General features: G+C 44.5%; 1 protein-coding gene across 3 annotated transcripts in view; it reads right to left on the reverse strand.

Moving 5' to 3' along the window:
- LOC120933739 (perlucin-like protein) overlaps positions 1–25,079 on the reverse strand; it is a 42,269-nt gene extending 17,190 nt beyond the window's left edge. The window contains exons 1-8 of one of the 3 annotated variants that reach the window (XM_040347110.1): positions 24,959–25,074; positions 22,728–22,792; positions 20,054–20,131; positions 17,294–17,404; positions 13,235–13,276; positions 2,078–2,122; positions 1,765–1,806; positions 571–615 (exon numbers count right to left, since the gene is read on the reverse strand). In XM_040347110.1, coding sequence (XP_040203044.1) covers positions 571–615; positions 1,765–1,806; positions 2,078–2,122; positions 13,235–13,276; positions 17,294–17,339 — 220 coding nt within the window. In that variant the 5' untranslated portion in view covers positions 17,340–17,404; positions 20,054–20,131; positions 22,728–22,792; positions 24,959–25,074. Of the gene's footprint in view, positions 1–570; positions 616–1,764; positions 1,807–2,077; positions 2,123–13,234; positions 13,277–17,293; positions 17,405–20,053; positions 20,132–22,727; positions 23,949–24,958 lie in introns of those variants that run through there. The other 2 variants (XM_040347109.1, XM_040347112.1) reach the window with 2 other exon arrangements.
- Between the last annotated feature and the right edge of the window lie 788 nt (positions 25,080–25,867).

The following is a 25,867-nucleotide window of genomic DNA, read 5'->3' on the forward strand; positions in this document are numbered from 1 at the left end:
GTGGGAACCCAGTCGATCACTGGGTCCCCGTCACTGCTCAAATGTTCCGGACCAGCATGGTCCCGGAACAAGGAACACCGCATGGCACGCACGCCCTGGCCAGGTAGGCCATAACGTCGGGGCGCCGTGATGTGGTCACCCTAAAGGTGGACGAAGAAGAACCTAGAACCAATGGCGTCTGCCCCATAAATACCCTCCCCCAGCATTCACAGCGTGGCTCAACCCTCCTGATTGGCTGCTGGGGAAGAGCACCCAAATCTTGACTGCACTGCTGCCATCTACCGCACTGGGGTGGGGAGGACACCCCAGGTCAACAGAATGAGCCCACAGCACAGCCAAGCTGAGACAGAGACCCTGTTTTGAACATAACAATTTGGATCAGAGTTTAACAACAATCTGATCTACCTTTAAATTTAAATAGCACCGGTACTTCAAAGTAACCCGGCGCTACATTTGGATGATGTCTCTAGCTGTATCCATCATCCAAAAATAGCCACTTCAAGTCCAAAACGTCATATGACCTCAGGCAGGAAGTGTTGGCTAAACTCTAATATTTGCATATTGACTTACCTGTTTCCTCTTTATAGTTTTTTAGTTGTGAAGTGAGTTCCTTGACTGGAAAAATAAATAAATTAATTAACCAAAATAAAATAATAAATAATGAGCACTTGAAGAGAATATTATATATTAAAAATATAAATAATTTTCAGGCATACAGTACACCCCCCACAGTACCATTTCACAGCCAACCTAGACTGCCGTAGTATTTAGACGTGTGTGCAATTTGTTTCGTTCCAAATTCGTTTTTTACCAAATTTTCAACAAATTTAAGAAATTTTTCCGAATATTCAAAAATTTGTAAATTCCGAAAACCTGAAAATTTGAAAATCTGAAATAACTTAAAGTGGTGGTTCACCCTCGTTACCAACATTCTAGCATTAAATTAAGCATAGTAGCGCGAGCTACAGTATGCCTTTATTTATTTTTTTAGCCCCGTACTCACTGTGCAATCGTATAGATAAGATTCCGACTCCCCGCGGGAATGGGCGTTCCTATCCAGAGGGAAGATGATTGACGGCCGGCTCTGGCACGTCACGCTTCCCGAAGATAGCCGGAGTAGGTCTCGGCTCTTCACGGCGCTATACGGCGCCTGCGCACAGACTATGCGCAGGCGCCGTGAAGAGCCAAGTCCCATTTCGGCTATTTCCGGAGAAGCGCGACGCGCCAGAGCCGGCCGTCAATCATTTTCCCTCTGGATAGGAACGCCCATTCCCCACGGGGAGTCTGAATCTTCACTATAGGATTAAACAGTGAGTACGGGGCTAAAAAAATAAATAAAGGCATACTGTAGCTCGCGCTACTATGCTTAATTTAATGCTAGAAAAAAAAAACATTTATAGGGTGAACCCCCACTTTAACTATTACTAACTATTAAATTATAGGTATGGGAATTTTTATATAGACTTTTATATATAAAACTTTTTTTTCCCCATAAATAAAATATAATAGAAGCAGTATTGCATCCAAAAAGCAATGATTATGTGGCCACTGAGAAATACTACTAGACATGTGCACTGCCGAAAAATTTGGTTTTAGTTTTCATTTCATTTGGGGGTTTTTTCTTCGTTTTTCGGGTCATACACACTCTAGTATGCATATATGCCTCATACACTGAGCCCTCAGATCCAAGTTTTACTTCATATATTAGAAAAAAAACAACTATGTGAATAGCAGAATAGCAATACAGGTTCCTGAACCCCTTACCATTGCTCCTCAGATGTGATATTTCTATTGTGAAGTTGTTATCTATGGAAGAAAAAGAAAAATATAAGAAATACGCCTTTAGGTTGTGAGGACTTTGAATTTGATCTCGAGTTTCGGACTCTGTGTTCCTCAATTCCTCTATTTCACCTGTTCCTCTTGACTTCCTGCTCCAACAACAGTGCCGTTGCAGGAGAGCGCCATCTGTCTTGGAGAAAGTAGACTACACCTGCCTACAAAGCCTGTGCATCAGCATTTGATATATGGATCAGAACTATGGTTACATATAATACAATTATAAATATCATGGACTTACTTGTTTCCTGTTCATTGTTTTCTAGTTGCGAGTTGAGTTCCTTGACTGCAAAAAAGGTCAATTATGTGTGAAGAGCGAGATAAAGTGTATCAAAAATATTAATTTATAAATGCTTCACGTAAAAACACGCCCCTTTTATCAATAATTCTGTCATATTTCAGGTCTTTACTTTGCTTTTTATTTATCCTTAAAGTGGAGTTCCACCCAAAAATTGAAAAAATTTAACGCTTTTCGGAACCCCCCCTCTCTGGTGTCACATTTGGCACCTTTCAGGGAGGAGGGGGTGCAGACACCTGTTTAATACAGGTATTTGCACCCCCTTCCGGGCATAGATAGCCGCATTGTCTGCGGGTATCTACGCCACTTACTGTCCCTCCCACTGTCCACTGGGAGACACACGGGTCCCAGAAGACAGTAGGGACCATTCGGATTGCGCAGCGAGAGTCGCGCATACGCAGTAGGGAACCCGGAAGTGAAGCTGCAAGGCTTCACTTTCTGAATCCCTTAGCGAAGATGGCGGCGGCAGCAACCAAGGACCAAGCGACGGGTCGGCTTCGGGTGCCGACATCACGGGCGCCCTGGACAGGTAAGTGTCCATATTTTAAAAGTCAGCAGCTGCAGTATTTGTAGCTGCGGACTTTAAAAAAAAATTAAAATTGGCGGACCTCCGCTTTAATAGAAATTGTAACAGATTTGAGAGTTAAAGTGATTGTAAAGTTTTTTTTGTTAAAAATAACAAACATGTTATACTTACCTGTTCTGTGAAGTGGTTTTGCACAGAGCAGCTCCGATCCTTTTAATCTTTGGTCCCTCTTTGGCTCTCCTGGCCCCTCCCTCTTATTGAGTTCCCCCACAGGAGGCAGCTTGCTATGGGGCCACTCAAGCTGAGCCACAGCTCCCTGTGTCCATTCAGACACAAAGCCATGGCCTGGCCCCACCCCCTTTTTTCTCCTCATTGGCTGACTGGCTTTGATTGACAGGAGGAGGAGTTAATGGAGCTGCACTGCTGTCTCAGCCAATGAGGAGGGGAGTCCTGTGCAGCCGATACACTCCTGCACGTTGCTGGATCTAGAGGGGGCTCAGGTAAGTATTAGGGGGGCTGCTGAACACAGAAGGCTTTTTATCTTACTGCATAGAATGCAGTAAGATTTAAAAAACCTTCTGCCTTTACAATCACTTCATGCTTTCAGTATGGTTTTTAAACTTACATGTGGCACCCTCTTAGTATAGAATGCTACTTTAGCTAAATTTAGTTTTTGGCTTGCCCTGCAATCAGAGGAGCAGTGATCATTAGCTTTGATCTGATCATGATTTCACAGGCGTTTGATTGTTTCCCCCTGCCTCTGGGAGAAGCTTCCAGAACTTAGGGGGGAGAATTTAAATCACTAGCCTGAATATTTACCATGCTCTGACCAATTCCTGGGGAGGAATGCCCAGAAGTTGATCTGGGAGGTGGTAAATAGCGTGAGGCCCTAGGCTAAGGTGACCAGATTTTTAAAATGAAATCCAGGGACATATTATAATTTTTTTACTAGTAATGATGTCAATCAGCAACTCTCTGCCTGTCGCCGCTGCCGCCCGCCACGCAGCCTGTCAAGTCTTACTTTCCGGGCCCCGACTACTACTGGGTCACTCCACCAGGGAAGGCAAGGAGATAAGAAGTCAGGCAGATGGCCAGGATTTGAGCCAAGGAAGAAGAACATGCAAGTGGAGCTGAATGGGCATGCACCAAAAACTCCTACCAGCACATGATCATCAGAAAGGGGCACAGATAATGGAAAAAATACTCCCCCCTAAGCGAGCAGGGGTGTGTAATTCAGATTTTCTTTTTTCATTCTGCACCGACTGTCTTTGAAATTGCCCCAGCTCCTGTTCAAATCCAATTCGGGGACAAAACCGGGGACAGACTTGGTCTGGGGCCAGTGTCCTCAATCCGGGGATGTCTGGTCACCCTACCCTAGGCGGATGGTCTTTTTTCTGTGAATCCATCAGTCACTGCCTGCCCCTGAAGCACCTTGGGACTGAATACTGGACCTCCATATCAAGAGATTGAGTCTGAGGAGCTGGCTGCTTTAGGACTTGTGAGTAGAGAACCTGACTGTCTCCTCTGCATAGACATATCTCATGGCCCCTAACTATAAGTCTGTAAATATTCGGGGGCTATTGCTTGTTCCCAGCTATGAGACTTTTTGGGGCATCTCATGGTCCCCAGCTAAGAGAGTTTAACCATTCAGGAGCTATCTCATGGTCCCCAGCTAAGAGAGTTTCACCATTCAGGAGCTATATCATGGTCCCCAGCTAAGAGAGTTTAACCATTCGGGAACTATCTCATGGTCCCCAGCTAAGAGAGTTTAACCATTCAGGAGCTATCTCATGGTCCCCAGCTAAGAGAGTTTAACCATTCAGAAGCTATCTCATGGTCCCCAGCTAAGAGAGTTTAACCATTCAGGAGCTATCTCATTGTCCCCAGCTAAGAGAGTTTAACCATTCAGGAGCTAAGAAAGTTTAACCATTCAGAAGCTATCTCATGGTCCCCAGCTAAGAGAGTTTAACCATTCAGGAGCTATATCATGGTCCCCAGCTAAGAGAGATTAACCATTCAGGAGTTATCTCATGGTCCCCAGCTAAGAGAGTTTAACCATTCAGGAGCTAAGAAAGTTTAACCATTCAGAAGCAATCTCATGGTCTCCAGCTAAGAGAGTTTAACCATTCAGGAGCTATCTCATGGTCCCCAGCTAGGAGTGTTTAACCATTCAGGAGCTATCCCATGGTCCCCAGCTAAGAGAGTTTAACCATTCAGGAGTTATCTCATGGTCCCCAGCTAAGAGAGTTTAACCATTCAGGAGCTAAGAAAGTTTAACCATTCAGAAGCAATCTCATGGTCTCCAGCTAAGAGAGTTTAACCATTCAGGAGCTATCTCATGGTCCCCAGCTAGGAGTGTTTAACCATTCAGGAGCTATCCCATGGTCCCCAGCTAAGAGAGTTTAACCATTCAGGAGCTATCTCATGGTCCCCAGCTAAGAGAGTTTAACCATTCAGAAGCTATCTCATGGTCCCCAGCTAAGAGAGTTTAACCATTCAGGAGCTATCTCATGGTCCCCAGCTAAGAGAGTTTAACCATTCAGGAGCTATCTCATGGTCCCCAGCTAAGAGAGTTTAACCATTCAGGAGCTAAGAGAGTTTAACCATTCAGAAGCTATCTCATGGTCCCCAGCTAAGAGAGTTTAACCACTCAGGAGCTATATCATGGTCCCCAGCTAAGAGAGTTTAACCATTCAGGAGCTAAGAAAGTTTAACCATTCAGGAGCTATCTCATGGTCCCCAGCTAAGAGAGTTTAACCATTCAGAAGCCATTTCATGGTCCCCAGCTAAGAGAGTTTAACCATTCAGAAGCTAAGAAAGTTTAACCATTCAGAAGCTATCTCATGGTCCCCAGCTAAGAGAGTTTAACCATTCAGGAGCTATCTCATGGTCTCCAGCTAAGAGAGTTTAACCATTCAGAAGCTTTCTCATGGTCCCCAGCTAAGAGAGTTTAACCATTCAGAAGCTTTCTCATGGTCCCCAGCTAAGAGTGTTTAACCATTCAGGAGCTATCTCATGGTCCCCAGCTAAGAGAGTTTAACCATTCAGGAGCTATCCCATGGTCCCCAGCCAAGAGCGTTTAACCATGTAGGAGCTATCTCATGGTCCCCAGCTAGGAATTTTTAGCTAGACTTAATTTGATTCACGAGCTGCAGGAGAGAAATTAGCTTGATTCCCCAATCCAGATTCGAACCATCTATGGCCAGCCTTAGTCATGAGCACTAATAGAATAGAATAGAATAATGGTGTTCTGGAGTGTCTGCTGTGCCCAATATGGAGCCAAAAAAGTAGAGAAACAAAAAGCCACATCTGACACATTCCACGGTAAACTCCAAGAATGGACTGGACAAAATTATTGACACCTTCTCAAAATTGTGAGCAATAATTACATTCCAGGTTTGTGATGCTCCTGTAATTTGTAATCAAACTCACCTACATCAATGGTGAAAAATGTACTCAACCTGTCTGTTGTGTGTCTCTGTGTGCCGCAAGGAGCATGGAGAAGAGAGAGAGGAGCAGCAAAGAATTGTCTGAGGATTTGAGAACAAAAATTGTGGAAAAGCATGGACAATCTTAAGGTTACAAGTCTATCTCCAGAGATCTTAATGTTTCTGTGTCCTCTGTGTGCAACATTGTCAAGAAGTTTACAGCCCATGGCACTGTAGCTAATCTCCCTGGACGTAGACGGAAGGGAAAAATTGATCGAAGCAAGCAACAAAGGATTGTTGGAATGGTGGATAAAGAACCTCAATCAACTTCCAGACAAATTCAAGCTGACCTTCGGGCATAGGGTACAACTATGTCTGCTTGCACTATACGTCACCATCTGAACAGAGGTGTATTTAGGTTTTGTGCTGCCCTAGGCCTGACTAAACTGATGCACCCCCTAATTTAAATACGACCCACCCTTCCTGTCAAGGACACACCCTTCCTATTTAAGACCTGCCCTGTCATCTGTAAACCACACCCCTTCCTATTTAGGACCCACCTCTTCCTCTCTGAATTAGCACAAGATTACCAGAGACTGCGGACATACTGCATGAGATTACCAGAGACTGCGGACATTCTGCATGAGATTACCAGAGACTGCGGACATTCTGCACTAGATTACCAGAGACAGCAGACATTTTGCACTAGATTACCAGAGACTGCGGACATACTGCACGAGATTACCAGAGACTGCGGACATACTGTACGAGATTACCAGAGACTGTGGACATACTGCACGAGATTACCAGAGACTGTGACTTACTGCACGAGATTACCAGACTGTGACTTACTGCACAAGATTACCAGAGACTGCGGACATACTGCACGAGATTACCAGAGACTGTGGACATACTGCACAAGATTACCAGAGACTGCGGACATTCTGCATTAGATTACCAGAGACTGCGCACATACTGCATTAGATTACCAGAGACTGCAGACATTCTGCATTAGATTACCAGAGACTGCAGACATTCTGCACTAGATTACCAGAGACTGCGGACATACTGCACAAGATTACCAGAGACTGCGGAAATACTGCACAAGATTACCAGAGACTGCGGATATACTGCACAAGATTACCAGAGACTGCGGACATACTGCACAAGATTACCAGAAACTGTGGACATACTGCACAAGATTACCAGACTGTGACTTACTGCACGAGATTACCAGAGACTGCGGACATACTGCACGAGATTACCAGAGACTGCGGACATACTGCACGAGATTACCAGAGACTGCGGACATACTGCACAAGATTACCAGAGACTGTGGACATACTGCACGAGATTACCAGACTGTGACTTACTGCACGAGATTACCAGAGACTGCGGACATACTGCACAAGATTACCAGAGACTGTGGACATACTGCACGAGATTACCAGACTGTGACTTACTGCACGAGATTACCAGAGACTGCGAACATACTGCACAAGATTACCAGAGACTGTGGACATACTGCACGAGATTACCAGAGACTGTGACTTACTGCACGAGATTACCAGAGACTGCGGACATACTGCACGTGATTACCAGAGACTGCAAACATACTGCATGAGATTACCAGAGACTGTGATTTACTGCATGAAATTACCAGATAATTTGGATAACAAGGTAATTTAAATATAAAAGATAATTGTTAATAAGTTAATAAGCGGGGGTTGGGGGGGCCTTGCGGCCGCTATTTTCGCCGAACACTCACACTCATTCACTCACAGAGTCAAGCTGTGAATCACTGGTTCAATAAAACAGTTCAGAACTCAGGCTGGGTTCACATTTAAAAAAAAAAGTTAATAAGCGGGGGTTGGGGGGCCTTCGGACGCTATTTTCGCCGAACAGTTAAATAAAACATCAGATATTTTTGCTGAACACTTAAAGTAGAGGTTCACCCTAAAAACATGTATATAACATTACATTCTGCATACTTCCAACATGTACAGTATGCTGTTTGTTTTTGTTTTTTTGCTGTACATACCGTATTATTGCTATTTTCCACCCAGCTTCCGGGTAGTAGGCGTTCCTATGCAGAGGCGCAGTGTCATGTGGGATTTCACCCAGATGATTGACGTTCTTGAGAAAAACTCCCCCCCCGCCGGATAAGGCGCGTCACGAGTTTCCGAAAGTAGCCGAACTGCGAGTCGGCTCTATACGGCGCTATACGGCGCCTGCAAACCGACTAGGAGCCGTGTAGAGCTGACTGCGCATGCGCCGTTTTTTCACATCTTTGCATCTGAATGAAAAGGGACACTATGGTAGGAGACCCAATATGAGCCCACTGCTGACTAAGAAACATAACAAAAAAAGCAAGATCAGAGTTTGCTAAGGAAGCCAAAATCCTTTTTGGGAGAATGTTCTGTGGACAGACAAAACAGCTTTTTGGTAAAGCCCATCATTCTCTTGTAAAATAAATAAGGCATTTAAAGAAAAGAATACAGCCCCTACAGTCACACATGGTGGTGGTCTTGGGGTGGCTTTGCTGCTTCAGGGAAGGGATGTCTTGACCCTATGCATGGCATTATGAAATCAGAAGACTGCCAACGAATTCTGGGATGCATTGTAGGGCCCAGTGTCAGAAAGTTGCATCAGAGGTCATGAGTAGTGTTGAGCAGAATATGCCATATTCGATTTCGCGATATATCTCGAATATATATTCGAATATTCGAGATATATTCGCTAAATTCGAATATTCGTGATATTTTATCGAAAGTAAATGATTGCGATTTTTCGCTATTGCGAATGCGAAAATAATTGCGATTTTTTGATAACTGCGGTAGGAGCACTCTGATTGGCTCAGAATATTCGTGATATTTTATCGAAATATCGCAACATGCGAATGCGATATTTATTGCGCAATTTCGAGAAATGCTGGAGGAGCGCTCTGATTGGCTCAGAATATTCGTGATATTTTATCGAAATATCGCAACATGCGAATGCGATATTTATTGCGCAATTTCGAGAAATGCTGTAGGAGCACTCTGATTGGCTCAGAATATTCGTGATATTTTACAATACAAAATAATTGCGAATATTCGGCAAATGCGGAAGGAGCACTCTGATTGGCTCAGAATATTCTTGATATTTTACAATACAAAATAATTGCGAATATTCGGCAAATGCAGAAGGAGCACTCTGATTGGCTCAGAATATTCTTGATATTTTACAATACAAAATAATTGCGAATATTCGGCAAATGCAGAAGGAGCACTCTGATTGGCTCAGAATATTCTTGATATTTTACAATACAAAATAATTGCGAATATTCGGCAAATGCAGAAGGAGCACTCTGATTGGCTCAGAATATTCTTGATATTTTACAATACAAAATAATTGCGAATATTCGGCAAATGCGGAAGGAGCACTCTGATTGGCTCAGAATATTCTTGATATTTTACAATAGAAAATAAAAAGTGTTTTGCATTGGTGGTGATTCTTTACTCTATCCATCTGTCACAGCCGTTTGTCAATCAAACACCTTAAAGATTGAACACGTTCATGCTGCATGCTTTGGACTTTTTTTCACTTCACATATCAAAGACATTTTTATGAAAGATTATTTTTCTATTATTGGGACTATATTTCTTTATATATTTGTTTCACTGTGTATTTCACAAGTTATTTGCGCTTGCTTATTTTATAATTTGCCCACATGTCTTGTCACTAGACATATTTTTTATTCTTGTAGAGCGACTCCATTTTCTGTCTTGTATTAATTTATGTTGTATAACATTTTTGAGTTGCTGCTGTATTCTCCCCTTTTTTAAGGTATGCGCAATTTTTTCCTTCTTACAAAAAATAATAATATCAAACATACAAATATTCATAACATACACATACACATACACAAAGCCCCCCCCTTTTGCATCAGAGACAATCAGAGTTCTCCTACCACAGTTATCGAAAATTCGCAATCATTTTCGCATTCGCAATAGCGAAAAATCGCAATTTTTTTTTTTCAATTTGGCAACATAATAGGATCGCCTCAGCTTAGCTACTCGGCCCAGGGTCTCTAATCATACCAGCAATGCTTTTAGACGTCGATAGGATGTGATCTGTTTTAAAAATCAAATTGAAAAAATGCGAATATTCGGAATTGCGAATATTCACCGCGAAATTCGAAATATAGCGCGATTTCTCGAATATGCTATATTCGAGTCGAATATTCGCAATGCGAATATTCGTGAGCAACACTAGTCATGAGTCTTAAAGTAGGACAATGACCCAAAGCACAAGTCAAAAAGCATCCAGAAATTGTTTAAGACAAAGCACTAGGAAGTACTGAACTGGCCAGCAATGAGTCCAGATCTAAATCCCATAGAACAGCTGTGGAGAGATCTCAAAACAGCAGTTGGGAAAAGGACTCCTTTCAATCTGACAGACCTGGAGCAGTTGACGAAAGTAGAGCGGTCCGAAATTACAATAGAGAGCTGTAAGAAACTCATTGATGGTCACAGGAAGCCATTGATTTCAGTTATTTTTTCCAAGGGGTATGCTATCATAAAAGGAAATTGAGAGTGCTAATAATTTTGTTCAGTACATTTTTTGAGTTTTGTGTGGAATGTGTCAGATTTGGCTTTTTGTTTCCCCACCAATACAAACAAAATAAATGAACACGAGAATGCCTAAACATTTGTAATTGCAACAGTTTTCTGGGTGTAGTGGTGCATTATCTGACAGAAATGCAGGAGGGCCAATATTTTTGGCCATAAGTGTATGTAACTAAACTACTCAAAAAACATAATTGGTGAGGACTCATGTGGTTACTCTACACAAAACCCATCATTGGTGAGGACTCATGTGCTTAACCTACACAAAAACCATCATTGGTGAGGACGCATGTGCTTAACCTACACAAAAAACATCATTGGTGAGGACTCATGTGGTTAACCTACACAAAAACCATCATTGGTGAGGACTCATGTGCTTAACCTACACAAAAACCATCATTGGTGAGGACTCATGTGCTTAACCTACACAAAAACCATCATTGGTGAGGACTCATGTGCTTAACCTACACAAAACACATCATTGGTGAGGACACATGTGGTTACCCTACACACAAAAACCATCATTGGTGAGGACTCATGTGGTTAATCTACACAAAAAACATAATTGGTGAGGACTCATGTGGTTAACCTACACAAAAACCATCATTGGTGAGGACACATGTGGTAACCTACACAAAAACCATCATTGGTGAGGACACATGTGGTTACCCTACACAAAAACCATCATTGGTGAGGACTCATGTGGTTAACCTACACAAAAACCATCACTGGTGAGGACACATGTGGTTACCCTACACAAAAAACATCAATGGTGAGGACTTATGTGGTTAACCTACACAAAAACCATCATTGGTAAGGACACATGTGGTTACCGTTCACAAAAAAAATATATTGGTGAGGACTCATGTGGTTACCCTACACAAAAACCATCATTGGTGAGGACACATGTGGTTACCCTACACAAAAACATCATTGGTGAGGACTCATGTGGTTACCCTACAAAAAAACATCATTGGTGAGGACACATGTGGTTACCCTACACAAAAACCATCATTGGTGAAGACTCATGTGGTTACCCTACACAAAAACCATCATTGGTGAGGACTCATGTGGTTACCCTACACAAAAACCATCATTGGTGAGGACTCGTGTGGTTACCCTACACAAAAACCATTATTGGTGAAGACTCATGTGGTTACCCTACACAAAAACCATCATTGGTGAGGACTCATGTGGTTACCCTACACAAAAACCATCATTGGTGAGGACTCGTGTGGTTACCCTACACAAAAACCATTATTGGTGAAGACACATGTGGTTACCCTACACAAAAAACATCAATGGTGAGGACTTATGTGGTTAACCTACACAAAAACCATCATTGGTAAGGACACATGTGGTTACCGTTCACAAAAAAAATATATTGGTGAGGACTCATGTGGTTACCCTACACAAAAACCATCATTGGTGAGGACACATGTGGTTACCCTACACAAAAAACATCATTGGTGAGGACTCATGTGGTTACCCTACAAAAAAACATCATTGGTGAGGACACATGTGGTTACCCTACACAAAAACCATCATTGGTGAAGACTCATGTGGTTACCCTACACAAAAACCATCATTGGTGAGGACTCATGTGGTTACCCTACACAAAAACCATCATTGGTGAGGACTCGTGTGGTTACCCTACACAAAAACCATTATTGGTGAAGACTCATGTGGTTACCCTACACAAAAACCATCATTGGTGAGGACTCATGTGCTTAACCTACACAAAAACCATCATTGGTGAGGACTCATGTGGTTACCCTACACAAAAACCATCATTGGTGAGGACTCATGTGGTTAACCTACAAAAAAAAACATCATTGGTGAGGACACATGTGGTTACCCTACACAAAAACCATCATTGGTGAGGACTCATGTGGTTACCCTACACAAAAACCATCATTGGTCAAGACTCATGTAGTAACCTACACAAAAAACATCATTGGCGAGGACTCATATGGTTAACCTATACAGAAACCATCATTGGTGAAGACTGATGTGGTTACCCTACACAAAAACCATCATTGGTGAGGACTCATGTGGTTAACCTACACAAAAACCATCATTGGTGAGGACTCATGTGGTTACCCTACACAAAAACCTTCCTTGGTGAGGACTCATGTGCTTAACCTACACAAAAACCATCATTGGCGAGGACTCATGTGGTTACCCTACACAAAAACCTTCATTGGTGAGGACTCATGTGGTTAACCTACACAAAAACCAATCATTGGTGAGGACTCATATGCTTAACCTACACAAAAACCATCATTGGCGAGGACTCATGTGGTTACCCTACACAAAAACCTTCATTGGTGAGGACTCATGTGGTTACCCTACACAAAAACCTTCCTTGGTGAGGACTCATGTGCTTAACCTACACAAAAACCATCATTGTGAAGGAACCGGGGGCGGGGTCTACCATTCCACCCTCCTCCTGTACACCTACATTATCATATATCTGCAAACCGCAGCTTTTCACACTGCAATGTATACAGCTGTATATAGAGGAAGGAAATACCATGGTTGTTCAGACGGGACTGCTCCTCCGTGATACTCGTATCTGGTAAAGAAACAGAAAACAATTACCTCACAGAACGAGCAGTAAATATGTAGAAATGATAAAATCTCTTTCAGAGGAGTAACCAGTGAATCATGGATTAAATTATTGACTGAGAAGGTCTTCTATAGTGACACATACTTCTACACCAGGACTTTTTCTTAAAAAAGCAAAACTGTTAGACCGTGAACCCACCAACTGCCATTTGCATAACAGCAGGGTGTACAGGAAGCCATGTGTAAAGCTTTCTGAAAGCGTCGAGCAGCTTTGTTGAATCCTTTAAAGCAGGGATCTCCAAACTACGGCCTTCAAGCTTTTGCGGAACTACACGTCCCATGATGCATTGTAAAACTCTGACATTCACAGACATGACTAGCATGATGGGAATTGTAGTTCCTGAATAACTGGGGGGCCATAGTGTGGAGACCCCTGCTTTAAAGCAAACTTCAGTTCCAGTATGGTAAACACAGATCTCAAAGAGAGTGCAGCCTGTCACTTTAAACACTTTAAATGTTGAAGTGGTGTTCCACCCAAAAATGGAACTTCCACTTTTTGGAATCCTCCCCCCCGAAGATGACGGCGGTAGCACCCTAGAGGGACAAATCGGCTTCGTGTTCCGACATCGCGGGCACCCAGGACAGGTAAGTGTCCATATATTAAAAATCAGCAGCTGCAATATTTGTAGCTGCTGACTTTCAATATATATTTTTTTCGGCGGAACTCCACTTTAAGCTTCAACAGGCTTTCAACAAAATTCAAGCAGTGGTGAAGACTATTGAAGCCCAATAGTAGCTTGTTCAACGTGACAGTCATCGGGCCAATCAGTGAAGGCCACTCCAACACGCTCCCCCTCAATCCATGCACCTGGCACCTAAACTACATGCGGGGTGCCGAACGCATTTTTTTTTAAGAACATGATTAAAGCCTGAGAGTCGAATTGGCTTTAAAAAAGGGTGGGCTCGAAGCGCAGATTAATGCCCCCTGAGCCCACCCAGTTGTGTGACATTAGTGCATTAATATTCGGTAATGTCTTCCTGCCTCTCCTCCCGGCCAATCAGGAAGCAGGTCCTAAAACCCGATAGGCCAGGAGTCTTAGGACGGGTCTCAGGACCCACACCCTGTTCGGCCGGGTGGAGAAGCAACGCCTGTTCGGCCGGGAGCCTGAAGAGCAGCCTTCTAAGGTAGGGCCGGACTGATCGCCGCCCTCCCGTCTGATCGTCGCCTTCCCGTCCGTCTCCCACGGGGGTGGTGGTTGTGTGAGTGAGGGGGGCAAAGTATTGAGCACCACCCGCCACTGATGCCAATATGATATCCATAAAACCTAATCTGTTATCCCGGGTGGACGTCATATGACGTCCTGTACTTTATGCGGGGATATCTGAATGATGCCTGCACCTAGAGGCAACATTCAGATATCATTTTCTTCCGGCGGCGATCCTGCGCACCATAAGAATGATCATAGCGGCGGTTCTGCCGCTTGATCGTTCTTATAGGCGGCGGGAGGGGACATCCCCCCTCCCGCCGCCATCCGGTGCTTCTCCGGGCTCTCCCGTCCCATCGGTGGCCCGGAGAGATGATCGCCGTCCGCCTGATGTGCAGCATAGAGATGACTGGTGACCAGATGACCGTCGGAGGCCGGGGCGCGATGTGATGACGTCACGCCCGGGTACCCGTAAGTAAACAAACCGCAATTGCGGCTACTAAGAATGAGATCTGTGAATTTTTTTCACGATCTCATTCTTTCCAGCCTGGAGGAGAGATGTGGGGTCTTATTGACCCCGCATCTCTCCTTAAAGCGGGGGTTCACCCTTAGAGGGCACTTTTTCCCCTTAGCTTCCTGCTCGTTTTCTCTAGGTGAATCGGCTATTTGTATTAAAATATGTGCAGTACTTACCCGTTTTCGAGCTGCATCTTCTTCCGTCGCTTCCGGGTATGGGCTTCGGGAATGGGCGTTCCTTCTTGATTGACAGTCTTCCGAGAGGCTTCCGACGGTCGCATCCATCGCGTCACGATTTTCCGAAAGAAGCCGAACGTCGGTGCGCAGGCGCAGTATAGAGCCGCACCGACGTTCGGCTTCTTTCGGCTACGAGTGACGCGATGGATGCGACCGTCGGAAGCCTCTCGGAAGAATGTCAATCAAGAAGGAACGCCCGCTCCCGAAGACCCATACCCGGAAGCGACGGAAGAAGATGCAGCTCGAAAACGGGTAAGTACGGCTCATATTTTAATACAAATAGCCGATTCCCCTAGACCAAACGAGCAGGAATCTAGGGGAAGAAAATTTTTTTTTTAGAAATGGGTGAACTCCCGCTTTAAAGAGGACTTGTCACACACTATTCCTATTACAAGGGATGTTTACATTCCTTGTAATAGGAATAAAAGCGATCGAAAAAAAAAGTGTAAAAAATAAATAAATAAGCTCAGAAGCGAATGCACGCGCAAGTCCCGCCCACGTAGGTAAACGTCGTTCAAACCACACATGTGAGGTGTCGCCGCGTGCGTTAGAGCGTGTGCAACAATTCTAGCACTAGACCTCCTCTATAACTCTAAACTGGTAACCTGTAAAAATGTTAAAGCGTCGCCTATGGAGATTTTTAAGTACCGAAGTTTGGCGCCATTCCATGAGTGTGCGCAATTTTAAAGCGTGACATGTTAGGTATCTATTTACTCGGCGTAACGTCATCTTTCATATTTTACCAAAAAGTAGGCTAACTTTACTGTTTTGTTATTTTTTAATTTATGAAACCATTATTTTTTTACAAAAAAAAGGCGCTTGAAAAATTATTGCGCAAATACCGTGCAAGATAAAAAGTTGCAATGACCGCCATTATATTTCCTAGGGTGTCTGCTAAAAAAACATATATAATGTTTGGGGGTTCTGAGTAATTTTCTAGCAAAAGAATGATGATTTGTACATGTAGGAGAGAAGTGCCAGAATAGGCCCGGTATGGAGGTGGATATAAAGCTCGGTATGGAGGTGGGTATAAAGCCCGGTATGGAGGTGGGTTTTAAAGCCCGGTATGGAGGTAGGTTTTAAAGCCCGGTATGGAGGTAGGTTTTAAAGCCCGGTATGGAGGTAGGTTTTAAAGCCCGGTATGGAGGTAGGTTTTAAAGCCTGGTATGGAGGTGGGTATAAAGCCCGGTATGGAGGTGGGTTTTAAAGCTCGGTATGGAGGTGGGTATAAAGCTCGGTATGGAGGTGAGTTTTAAAGCTCGGTATGAAGGTGGGTATAAAGCCCGGTATGGAGGTGGGTTTTAAAGCCCGGTATGGAGGTGAGTTTTAAAGCTCGGTATGGAGGTGGGTATAAAGCCCGGTATGGAGGTGGGTTTTAAAGCTCGGTATGGAGGTGGGTATAAAGCTCGGTATGGAGGTGAGTTTTAAAGCTCGGTATGAAGGTGGGTATAAAGCCCGGTATGGAGGTGGGTTTTAAAGCCCGGTATGGAGGTGAGTTTTAAAGCTCGGTATGGAGGTGGGTATAAAGCCCGGTATGGAGGTGAGTTTTAAAGCTCGGTATGGAGGTGGGTATAAAGCTCGGTATGGAGGTGAGTTTTAAAGCTCGGTATGGAGGTGGGTATAAAGCTCGGTATGGAGGTGGGTATAAAGCTCGGTATGGAGGTGAGTTTTAAAGCTCGGTATGGAGGTGGGTATAAAGCTCGGTATGGAGGTGGGTATAAAGCTCGGTATGGAGGTGGGTATAAAGCCCGGTATGGAGGTGGGTTTTAAAGCACGGTATGGAAGGTATAAAGCCCGGTATGGAGGTGGGTATAAAGCCCGGTATAGTGGTGGGTATAAAGCCCGGTATGGAGGTGGGTATAAAGCCCGGTATGGAGGTGGGTTTTAAAGCTCGGTATGGAGGTGGGTTTTAAAGCTCGGTATGGAGGTGGGTTTTAAAGCCCGGTATGGAGGTGGGTTTTAAAGCCCGGTATGGAGGTGGTGTTAAGCTATCATGAATCAGCCAAATGTTTTCTATCAGCTTTGTACACTAGAGGGTGCTACATAACCATAGCCGTGATACTTACAGAAAACAAACAGGAGACTTGTGAAGATGAACAAAATAAGAAACATCAAGATTAGGAGAACCACCAGGGTGATGACAACCCAACCTTGGGGATTCCGGGCCGCTGGAGGCTCTGAAATAAATACAGACAAACAGGGTTGTGAATGATCCTGTATGTATTAACTGGTGTAAGAATCCATCTCTGTAATACGCAGGGCCGATCCTAGGCAGGGTGCACAGGGTGCATTGCACCCAGGCGCCTGCAGAGGTGGGGGCGCCGAACATCTATCAGACTCTCTAACAGAAGCCCTCTCTTTCGTTCCGGAAACATGCTTGTAATCCAAAGCACTCGTATATCAAAGCAAATTTCACCGTAAGAAATAATGGAAACTCAAATGATTCGTTCCACAACCATTTAGTCATAGATCCTTCGGTTTATAGTCCATATAAAAAGATTATAGCGATGTGACCATGAAACGTCCATCCACAAATGGAAGCCTCCACAGGGGGATTAGAAGCAAAATCCAGCAGGAGCAGACATTGAGTCCGCGGGTCCCGCGGGCACGGTTACGGGGCCCGCGGCGGGCCCACGCACGCCAGCACGGCGACAATTTCAAAGCAACCTACAGGTACGTTGCTTTGCGCAGCTGCAGAACGGGGAGATGCACGTGTAAACAAGGCATTTCCCTGTTCTGCCTAGTGACAGGACACTGATCTACTGCTCCCTGTCATCGGGAGCAGTGATTGTTGTCATGTCACTGGTAGCCCAGCCCCCCCCACAGTTAGAATCACTCCCTAGGACACACATAACCCCTTCCTCGCCCCCTAGTGTTTAACCCCTTCACTGCCAGTGACATTTTTACAGTTATCAGTGCATTTTTACAGCACTGATCGCTGTATAAATGACAATGGTCCCAAAATAGTGTCAAAAGTGTCCGATGTGTCCGCCATAATGTCGCAGTCACGATAAAAATCACAGATCACCGCCATTACTAAGAAACAAAAAATAATAATAAAAATGCCATAATTGTGATTTTTTTAACCAAAAACATGTAGAAGAATACGTTTTGGCCTAAACTGAGAATGAAACTAGTTTTTTATACATTTTTTAGGGGATATTTATTATAGCAAAAAGTAAAAAATATTGTTTTTTTTCAAAATTGTCGCTCTATTTTTGTTTATAGAGCAAAAAATAAAAACCGCAGAGGTGATCAAATACCACCAAAAGAAAGCTCTATTTGTGGGAAAAAAAAGACGTCAAATTTGTTTGGGAGCCACGTCGCACGACCGAGCAATTGTCAGTTAAATCGACGCAGTGCTGAATCGCAAAAAGTGCTCTGGTCAGGAAGGGAGTAAATTCTTCCCGGGGCTGAAGTGGTTAAAGAAGTCTATCCTGCTTCTAACTAATACACCGTTTTACTTTCTCCATCAGCTCATCCCCCACAGCTATTACCCTTTGTATCACTTGACCCTCCCTCTTAGATTGTAAGCTCTAGTGAGCAGGGCCCTCGGATTCCTCCTGTACCAAATTGTAATGTCTGCCTTCATTTTGTTAAGCGCTGCGCAAACTGTTGGCGCTATATAAATCCTGTATTATAATAATAATGATAATAGAAGAATGCAAATATCATATAAACACAGCCAGGTGTCCTCAGCCATGTATAATGGAAGGAGATTGTATGTCCTACTTCCTTCCTAGGAAATATGTCCCAAACAGTGAAACTAGGAGGTTTCACCTCGGAATCGCGCACCGTTTCTTGCGGAGTCCCTCAAGGATCGCCCCTGTCACCCGTACTCTTCAACATCTACCTCCGGGCCACTCCTCAAAATCATCAGTGAGCAAGATTTGTGCTACCACTCCTATGCGGATGACACTCAACTTTACTTTCGGATCACCGGAAAAAAACGACCGCTATCACGGATTAGAAGAATGCCTGACATTGATCGACGAATGGATGACTGAGAGCTCCCTCAAACTCAACGGATCAAAAACAGAACTACTTCTCCACGCAAACCGGAAGACGAAAGCTAGGACATCATGGACACCACCCACCATCTTGGGACAGATCATCACCCCAAGTACCAAGGTCCGAAGCTTCGGAGTAACCTTTGACTCGGAGATGTGTTGATGGATGCGCAAATAGGATCAGTAGTCAGCGGATCCCACCACTTCCTCCGCCTACTGCGCAGACTCATCCCCTTCATCCCAAAGAGGATAGAGCGGTACTAGTCGGAACAATCATCAATTCCCGACTCGACTACGCAAACTCCCTCTACCTGGGTCTACCGAAATACCAGATTTCACGCCTACAAGTTGTCCAGAACACGGCAGCTAGGTTGGTAACAGGAAAGAAACCCTGGGAATCCATCACCCCTTCCTTGAGGGCCCTTCATTGGCTAACAGTAAAGGATCGGATCACATTCAAGACCCTCTTCCTCACCCACAAATGCACACAAGGAAAGGCTCCTCAATACTTATGCGAGAAAATAAAATGCTACACCACCCATCGCACTCTCCAATCATCAAACCAAAATCTCCTCTACATCCCCAAGTACAAATACAAATCGAAGGGAGAACGAAGATTTGCAGTCCAAGGACCACGGCTATGGAACGCTCTACCAACGGACATCCGGATGGAGGAAAACCATCGGGCCTTCAGGAAAAAACTCAAGACCCATCTCTTCTGAAGGATCAGGGCGACACTGGATGGAATAAGCGCCTTGAGGCGATTTAGTTTTCATGTGTAGCGCTATACAAGTTATTCACTCGCTCACTTCTTACCTTTGTTTTTTGTCCTTTTCTCTATCCTCTGTGCATTGAAATTCCTTGAATTGGCATAAACATCATCCTGAATTCTCCCTAAAGACAAACAAAGAACTTAACATGAATTTTTAACAAACAGAAATCTCCAGAGAGTGCTGTACCTATAAAGGATGCAGTAGGGGGAAGGGGGGTGTGCCCAGTTATGGCGCCCGTCCAATACAGGAGACCCAATACCAGTAACAGGTACGCTGCTACTTCTCCTCCAGCTCCTAATCAGCGGTTCCCAACTAGTTCTATATACACCCTGTTCCAAATTATTATGATATTTTTCTCATTTACCTAAATAATTGATGTAAACAAGTCAGCATAATTCTCATGTTATCAACTATTAAGAGTACAATTCTAATTTTATTGAACAAATCTCCTAATGATAAAAAAAAAAAAAAAAACTACCGTATTTTTCGGCGTATAAGACGACCTTTTGTACTTTAAGGGGTCTAAAGGTACATTTTTCCCCCCTAAATAGCTATTACCTTAGTGCAGTCCTCCTTCACTTACCTCATCCTTCTATTTTGCTTTTAAATGTCCTTATTTCTCATTGCATACCTCACTGTGCCCATTGCCTACCTCACTGTGCCAATCTCCAGATCTCCAGACCTTATCCTGTAAGCAGAGTCAGTCAGACTTTGGGCGTCCATTGTTCAAAAGTCGCACCACCTTGTCCTGTTCCATGATAGGCGGAACACTCAGTTTCCCAGCAGAGAAGGCGCCGCGGCTTTTGAACAATGGACGCCCGAAGTCTGACTGACTCTGCATCCAGCGTATAAGACGACCCCCGACTTTTGGGCGATATTTTTAAAGGGGTTGTAAAGGTACAATTTTTTTCCCTAAATAGCTTCCTTTACCTTAGTGCCGTCCTCCTTCACTTACCTCATCCTTCCATTTTGCTTTTAAATGTCCTTATTTCTTCTGAGAAATCCTCACTTCCTGTTCTTCTGTCTGTAACTCCACACAGTAATGCGAGGCTTTCTCCCTGGTGTGGAGTGTCGTGCTCGCCCCCTCCCTTGGACTACAGAGAGTCAGGACGCTCTCTACATTGCAGATAGAGAAAGAAGCTGTGTGTTAGTGGGCGTCCTGACTCTCCTGTAGTGCAAGGGAGGGGGCGAGCACGACACTCCTCACCAGGGAGAAAGCCTCGCGTTACAGTGTGGAGTTACAGACAGAAGAACAGGAAGTGAGGATTTCTCAGAAGAAATAAGGGGCCGGATTCAGATACGAGATACGACGGCGTTTCTCCGGATATGCCGTCGTATCTCTGAGTGGGGTCGGTCGTATCTATGCGCCTTATTCATAGAATCAGTTACGCATAGATTTCCCTAAGATCCGACCGGCGTAAGTGTCTTACACCGTCGTATCTTAGGCTGCATATTTACGCTGGCCGCTAGGTGGCACTTCCGTATAGTTACGTGAGGAATATGCTAATTAGGTATTTACGCCGATTCAGAAACGTACGTCCGGCCAGCGCATTTTTTTTTTACGTTGTTTACGTTAGGCTTTTTCTGGTGTAAAGTTACCCCTGCTATATAAGGCGTAGCTAATTTTAAGTATGAACGTCGTTCCCGTGCCGAGTTTTGAAAATTTTACGTAGTTTGCGTAAGTCGTTCACGAATAGGGCTTTGCGTAAGTTACGTTCACGTCGAAACCAATGAGGCTTTGCGGCATAATTTCAAGCATGCGCACTGGGACTCTTTCACGAACGGCGCATGCTCCGTTCACAAAAAAATTAAAACACGCAGGGTCATCTTAGGGCGCAAGTTCTTTCTGCATACGGAACTTGCGCCCAAATTTACGGCGGCATAACGTATCTGACATACATTATGCCGCGCCGGCAGATACTGCAATGTATCTGAATCCGGCCCAAGGACTTTTAAAAGCAAAATGGAAGGATGAGGTAAGTGAAGGAGGACTGCACTAAGGTAAATGAAGCTATTTAGGAGGAAAAAATTACCTTTACAACGCCTTTAAAAATATCGCCCAAAAGTCAGGGGTCTTCTTATACGGCGGATGCAGAGTCAGTGAGACTTCGGGCGTCCATTGTTCAAAAGCCGCGGCGCCTCCTCGTCCTGTTCCATGATAGGTGGAACACTCAGTTTCCCAGCAGAGCCTCTGTTCAGTGTTCCGCCTATCACGGAGGTCTTCTAATCCTCGGCCTCGGACGAGAGGACATCCGTGATAGGCAGAACACCGAAAACAGGCTCTGCTGGGAAAATGAGTGTTCCGCCTATCATGGAACAGGACAAGGTGGCGCGACTTTTGAACAACGGACGCCCAAAGTTTGACTGACTCTGCTTACAGGATAAGATCTGGAGATTGGCACAGTGAGGTAGGCAATGGGCACAGTGAGGTATGCAATGAGTAAGACTATATGTAAGACTATATAAATGTATCTACTCTTTATTATATTAAATAATTGCCTCTGCCTTTAATTATTACTGGTTTTAGTAATAAATTATGATACCAGGAGTGTGGGGGCGACCCTCCTTTTCAACTGGCATAGAATTGTATTATTCTCAGAATTATCAGCAAATGTCCAGAGCACCCCCCCCTACATCAGGTGTCAAGAGCCCCACCACCATCACAAATCAAGAGCCCCCCCCCACCCTACCTTACATCACATTGCCCCCCTCCTTACCTTGTGCTGCTGCCAGGAAGAATCTGGGGGTCCGAGAAGCAGAGAATGCAGGGTCTGGAGGAGGACTAGAGAAAGGCTGGAGTCAGCTGCCAGAGTCTGCTAAATGCTTAGACCAAGGTAGGTGGAGATGGAGGGTGCTGCAGATGCACAGAGTCTGCAGGAGGAATCCAGTCCTACTCTCTGTTACCACCTGCTGAGATAAGGTGGGGGCAGAGATGAGCCTCTTCGTGGCTGCAAAGAGAAGCACAGGATCTGGCAGAGGGGTCCTGTCCTCCTCTCTGCTGCCAACTGCTGAGACAAGGTGGAGGGGGGTAGAGACATGGGGGTGCTGCAGCTTCAGGAGAGGTGCAAGGGACACATGAAAAAGGGCCTGGTGGGCCGCGTTTGGCCTGTAGGCCTTATGTTTGACACATGTGATCCAACTGAAAGACATATACAGTGTGCTATAGCCGATATTGTAAAAATTGAGTGCTTCCATAGCTAATTTTTGGTCTGTGAAGTCAACTGACCCCACTGATGGATCATTCTTAGTCTGCTGGTTCTTAGATTGTTGTCCCATGAGCTGCAAAACTCCCGGAGCAGGTTGGAAACTGAGAGCACAATCATCATCCAGTGGTGCAAGCCTTCACTGTCCTTGTGCATTACAGCCCCATAGACTTCAATCCTCTCTGGCTTCGGGACAAACCCCATAGGAGTCCATAGGACAATAATGAGCAGGAACAGCTAGGAAAGGGAAGACTTACACCTCGGGATGTAAAGGGTAGAACCTCGGCCAGAGAAGGTTGGAAACTGAGAGCACAATCATCATCCAGTGGTGCAAGCCTTCACTGTCCTTGTGCATTACAGTCCCATAGACTTCAATCCTCTCTGGCTTCGGGACAAAGCCCATAGGAGTCCATGGGGCAATAATGAGCAGGAACAGCTAGGAAAGTGAAGACTTACACCTCTGGATGTAAAGGGTAGAACCTCGGCCAGAACAGGTTGGAAACTGAGAGCACAATCATCATCCAGTGGTGCAAGCCTTCACTGTCCTTGCGCATTACAGCCCCATAGACTTCAATTATCTCTGGCTTCTCTGGCTTTGTGACAAACCCCATAGAAGTCCATGGGGCAATAATGAGCAGGAACAGCTAGGAAAGTGAAGACTTACACCTCTGGATGTAAAGGGTAGAACCTCGGCCAGAGCAGGTTGGAAACTGAGAGCACAATCATCATCCAGTGGTGCAAGCCTTCACTGTCCTTGCGCATTACAGCCCCTTAGACTTCACTCCTCTCTGGCTTCAGGATAACCCCATAGAAGTCCATGGGGCAATAATGAGCAGGAACAGCTAGGAAAGTGAAGACTTACACCTCTGGATGTAAAGGGTAGAACCTCGGCTATCAGACTGAGGTAAGTTGGCATCTATGGAGGGGGAGAGTGGGTTAGGTCAGGGGAAGGGGCCAGAATGGATACGTGCACCACCCAGACATTCCAATATGCAAGAAGTAATCACATCAGTGGTGGGTGAAGTTACCATGGGGCCCCTATGCAGCACGGTCATTCAACTATTGGCCAAATATCACACTTATTCACTGGGTATCAGTTATCAGATAGATCAGCCGTGTACAAGTCTACCCGGTAGCCTGAGGGATCTTAGTGCACCGCTGAATAAATGAGCCCCTAAGTCTCAAGTCCTGTAAACACGGGCAAGAATCTCGTCAGAAAAAAAAATTTGTTTTCCCCGACAAGATTCTTGGCAAGAATCTCTTGCCGCCCGAGTGTACAGACACTCCTTTCAAAAGAACCACGGTTCTCTTGAAAGGCAAGAACACGGTGACGTCATCGCATATGACGAGCATGCGCTCATCACATTCGATGCCATCGCCGCCATTTTGCTGCACCTTACCTATGCCTAGGAAGCTACCACGCATGTGTCAAAGTCATTTCGAGCATGCGCGGGTTTCCACGGTGACAGGTAAGTATACACACTCTCGGGTTTCTCGGCAGGAAAACTGCCGAGAATCTCACAACGAGAAAAATAGGTTCTCTATTTTTCTCGTCTAGATTCTGGGCAGTTTTCTTGTCGAGAATCCTCAAAGCCTCGTACACACGCTCGGTTTACTCGGCAAGAAAGCTCTGCCAGCAGTTTTCTTGCTGGTTCTTGCCGAGTAAACTGAGCGTCAGTACGAGGCTAAGGAGGGCCTCTCTGCAACAACCTGTATGCCCAACCCTGGATTACATCCCGACTTACCTGAGTGCATTGTAAATTCTTCAGTCCTCCTTATCCCACAATCACCACGACTTGTACTATTCACAGTTATAATCATATGAATAGGAAGTCACCCAGCAACACGTTTAAGGAATTGAAAGTAACTACTGAAATTTTGCATTTCTTGAGCTGCATGCTATTATTAATACAATGTGTTTTTGCATATCAGAGCAGCTATTTTTCGTGTTTAACCACTTCCATACAGAGCCTATTCTGGCACTTCTCTCCTATATGTAAACTTTTTTTTTTTGCTAGAAAATTACTCAGAACCCCCAAACATTATACTGTATATGTGTAGCACCCTCTAAAATAGGTAGGTGCTAGTGTGAGGATTTGTGTGAGGTTACATAGATACATAGTTAGTCAGGTTGAAAAAAGACACAAGTCCATCCAGTTCAACCACAAAAAATAAAAAAACAAAATAAAAAACACAGTACAATCCCATACACCCAACTTCATACCCACAGTTGATCCAGAGGAAGGCAAAAAACCCCAGCAGAGCATGAGATCCAATTTGCTTCAGCAGGGGAAAAAATTCCTTCCTGATCCCCCGAGAGGCAATCGGATTTACCCTGGATCAACTTTACCTACAAATCTTAGTACTCAGTTATTTTATGTACATTTAGGAAAGAATCCAGGCCTTTCTTAAAGCAATCTACTGAGCTGGCCAGAACCACCTCTGGAGGGAGTCTGTTCCACATTTTCACAGCTCTTACTGTGAAAAAACCTTTCCGTATTTGGAGGTGAAATCTCTTTTCCTCTAGACGTAAAGAGTGCCCCCTTGTCCTCAGTGTTGACCGTAAAGTGAATAACTCAACACCAAGTCCACTGTATGGACCTCTTATATATTTGTACAGGTAAGCTGTCAGTGCAGGTAAATTTAGGCAGGCC

Source organism: Rana temporaria, chromosome 3 (genome assembly GCF_905171775.1).
Source record: "Rana temporaria chromosome 3, aRanTem1.1, whole genome shotgun sequence".
Classification (NCBI taxonomy): Eukaryota; Metazoa; Chordata; class Amphibia; order Anura; family Ranidae; genus Rana; species Rana temporaria.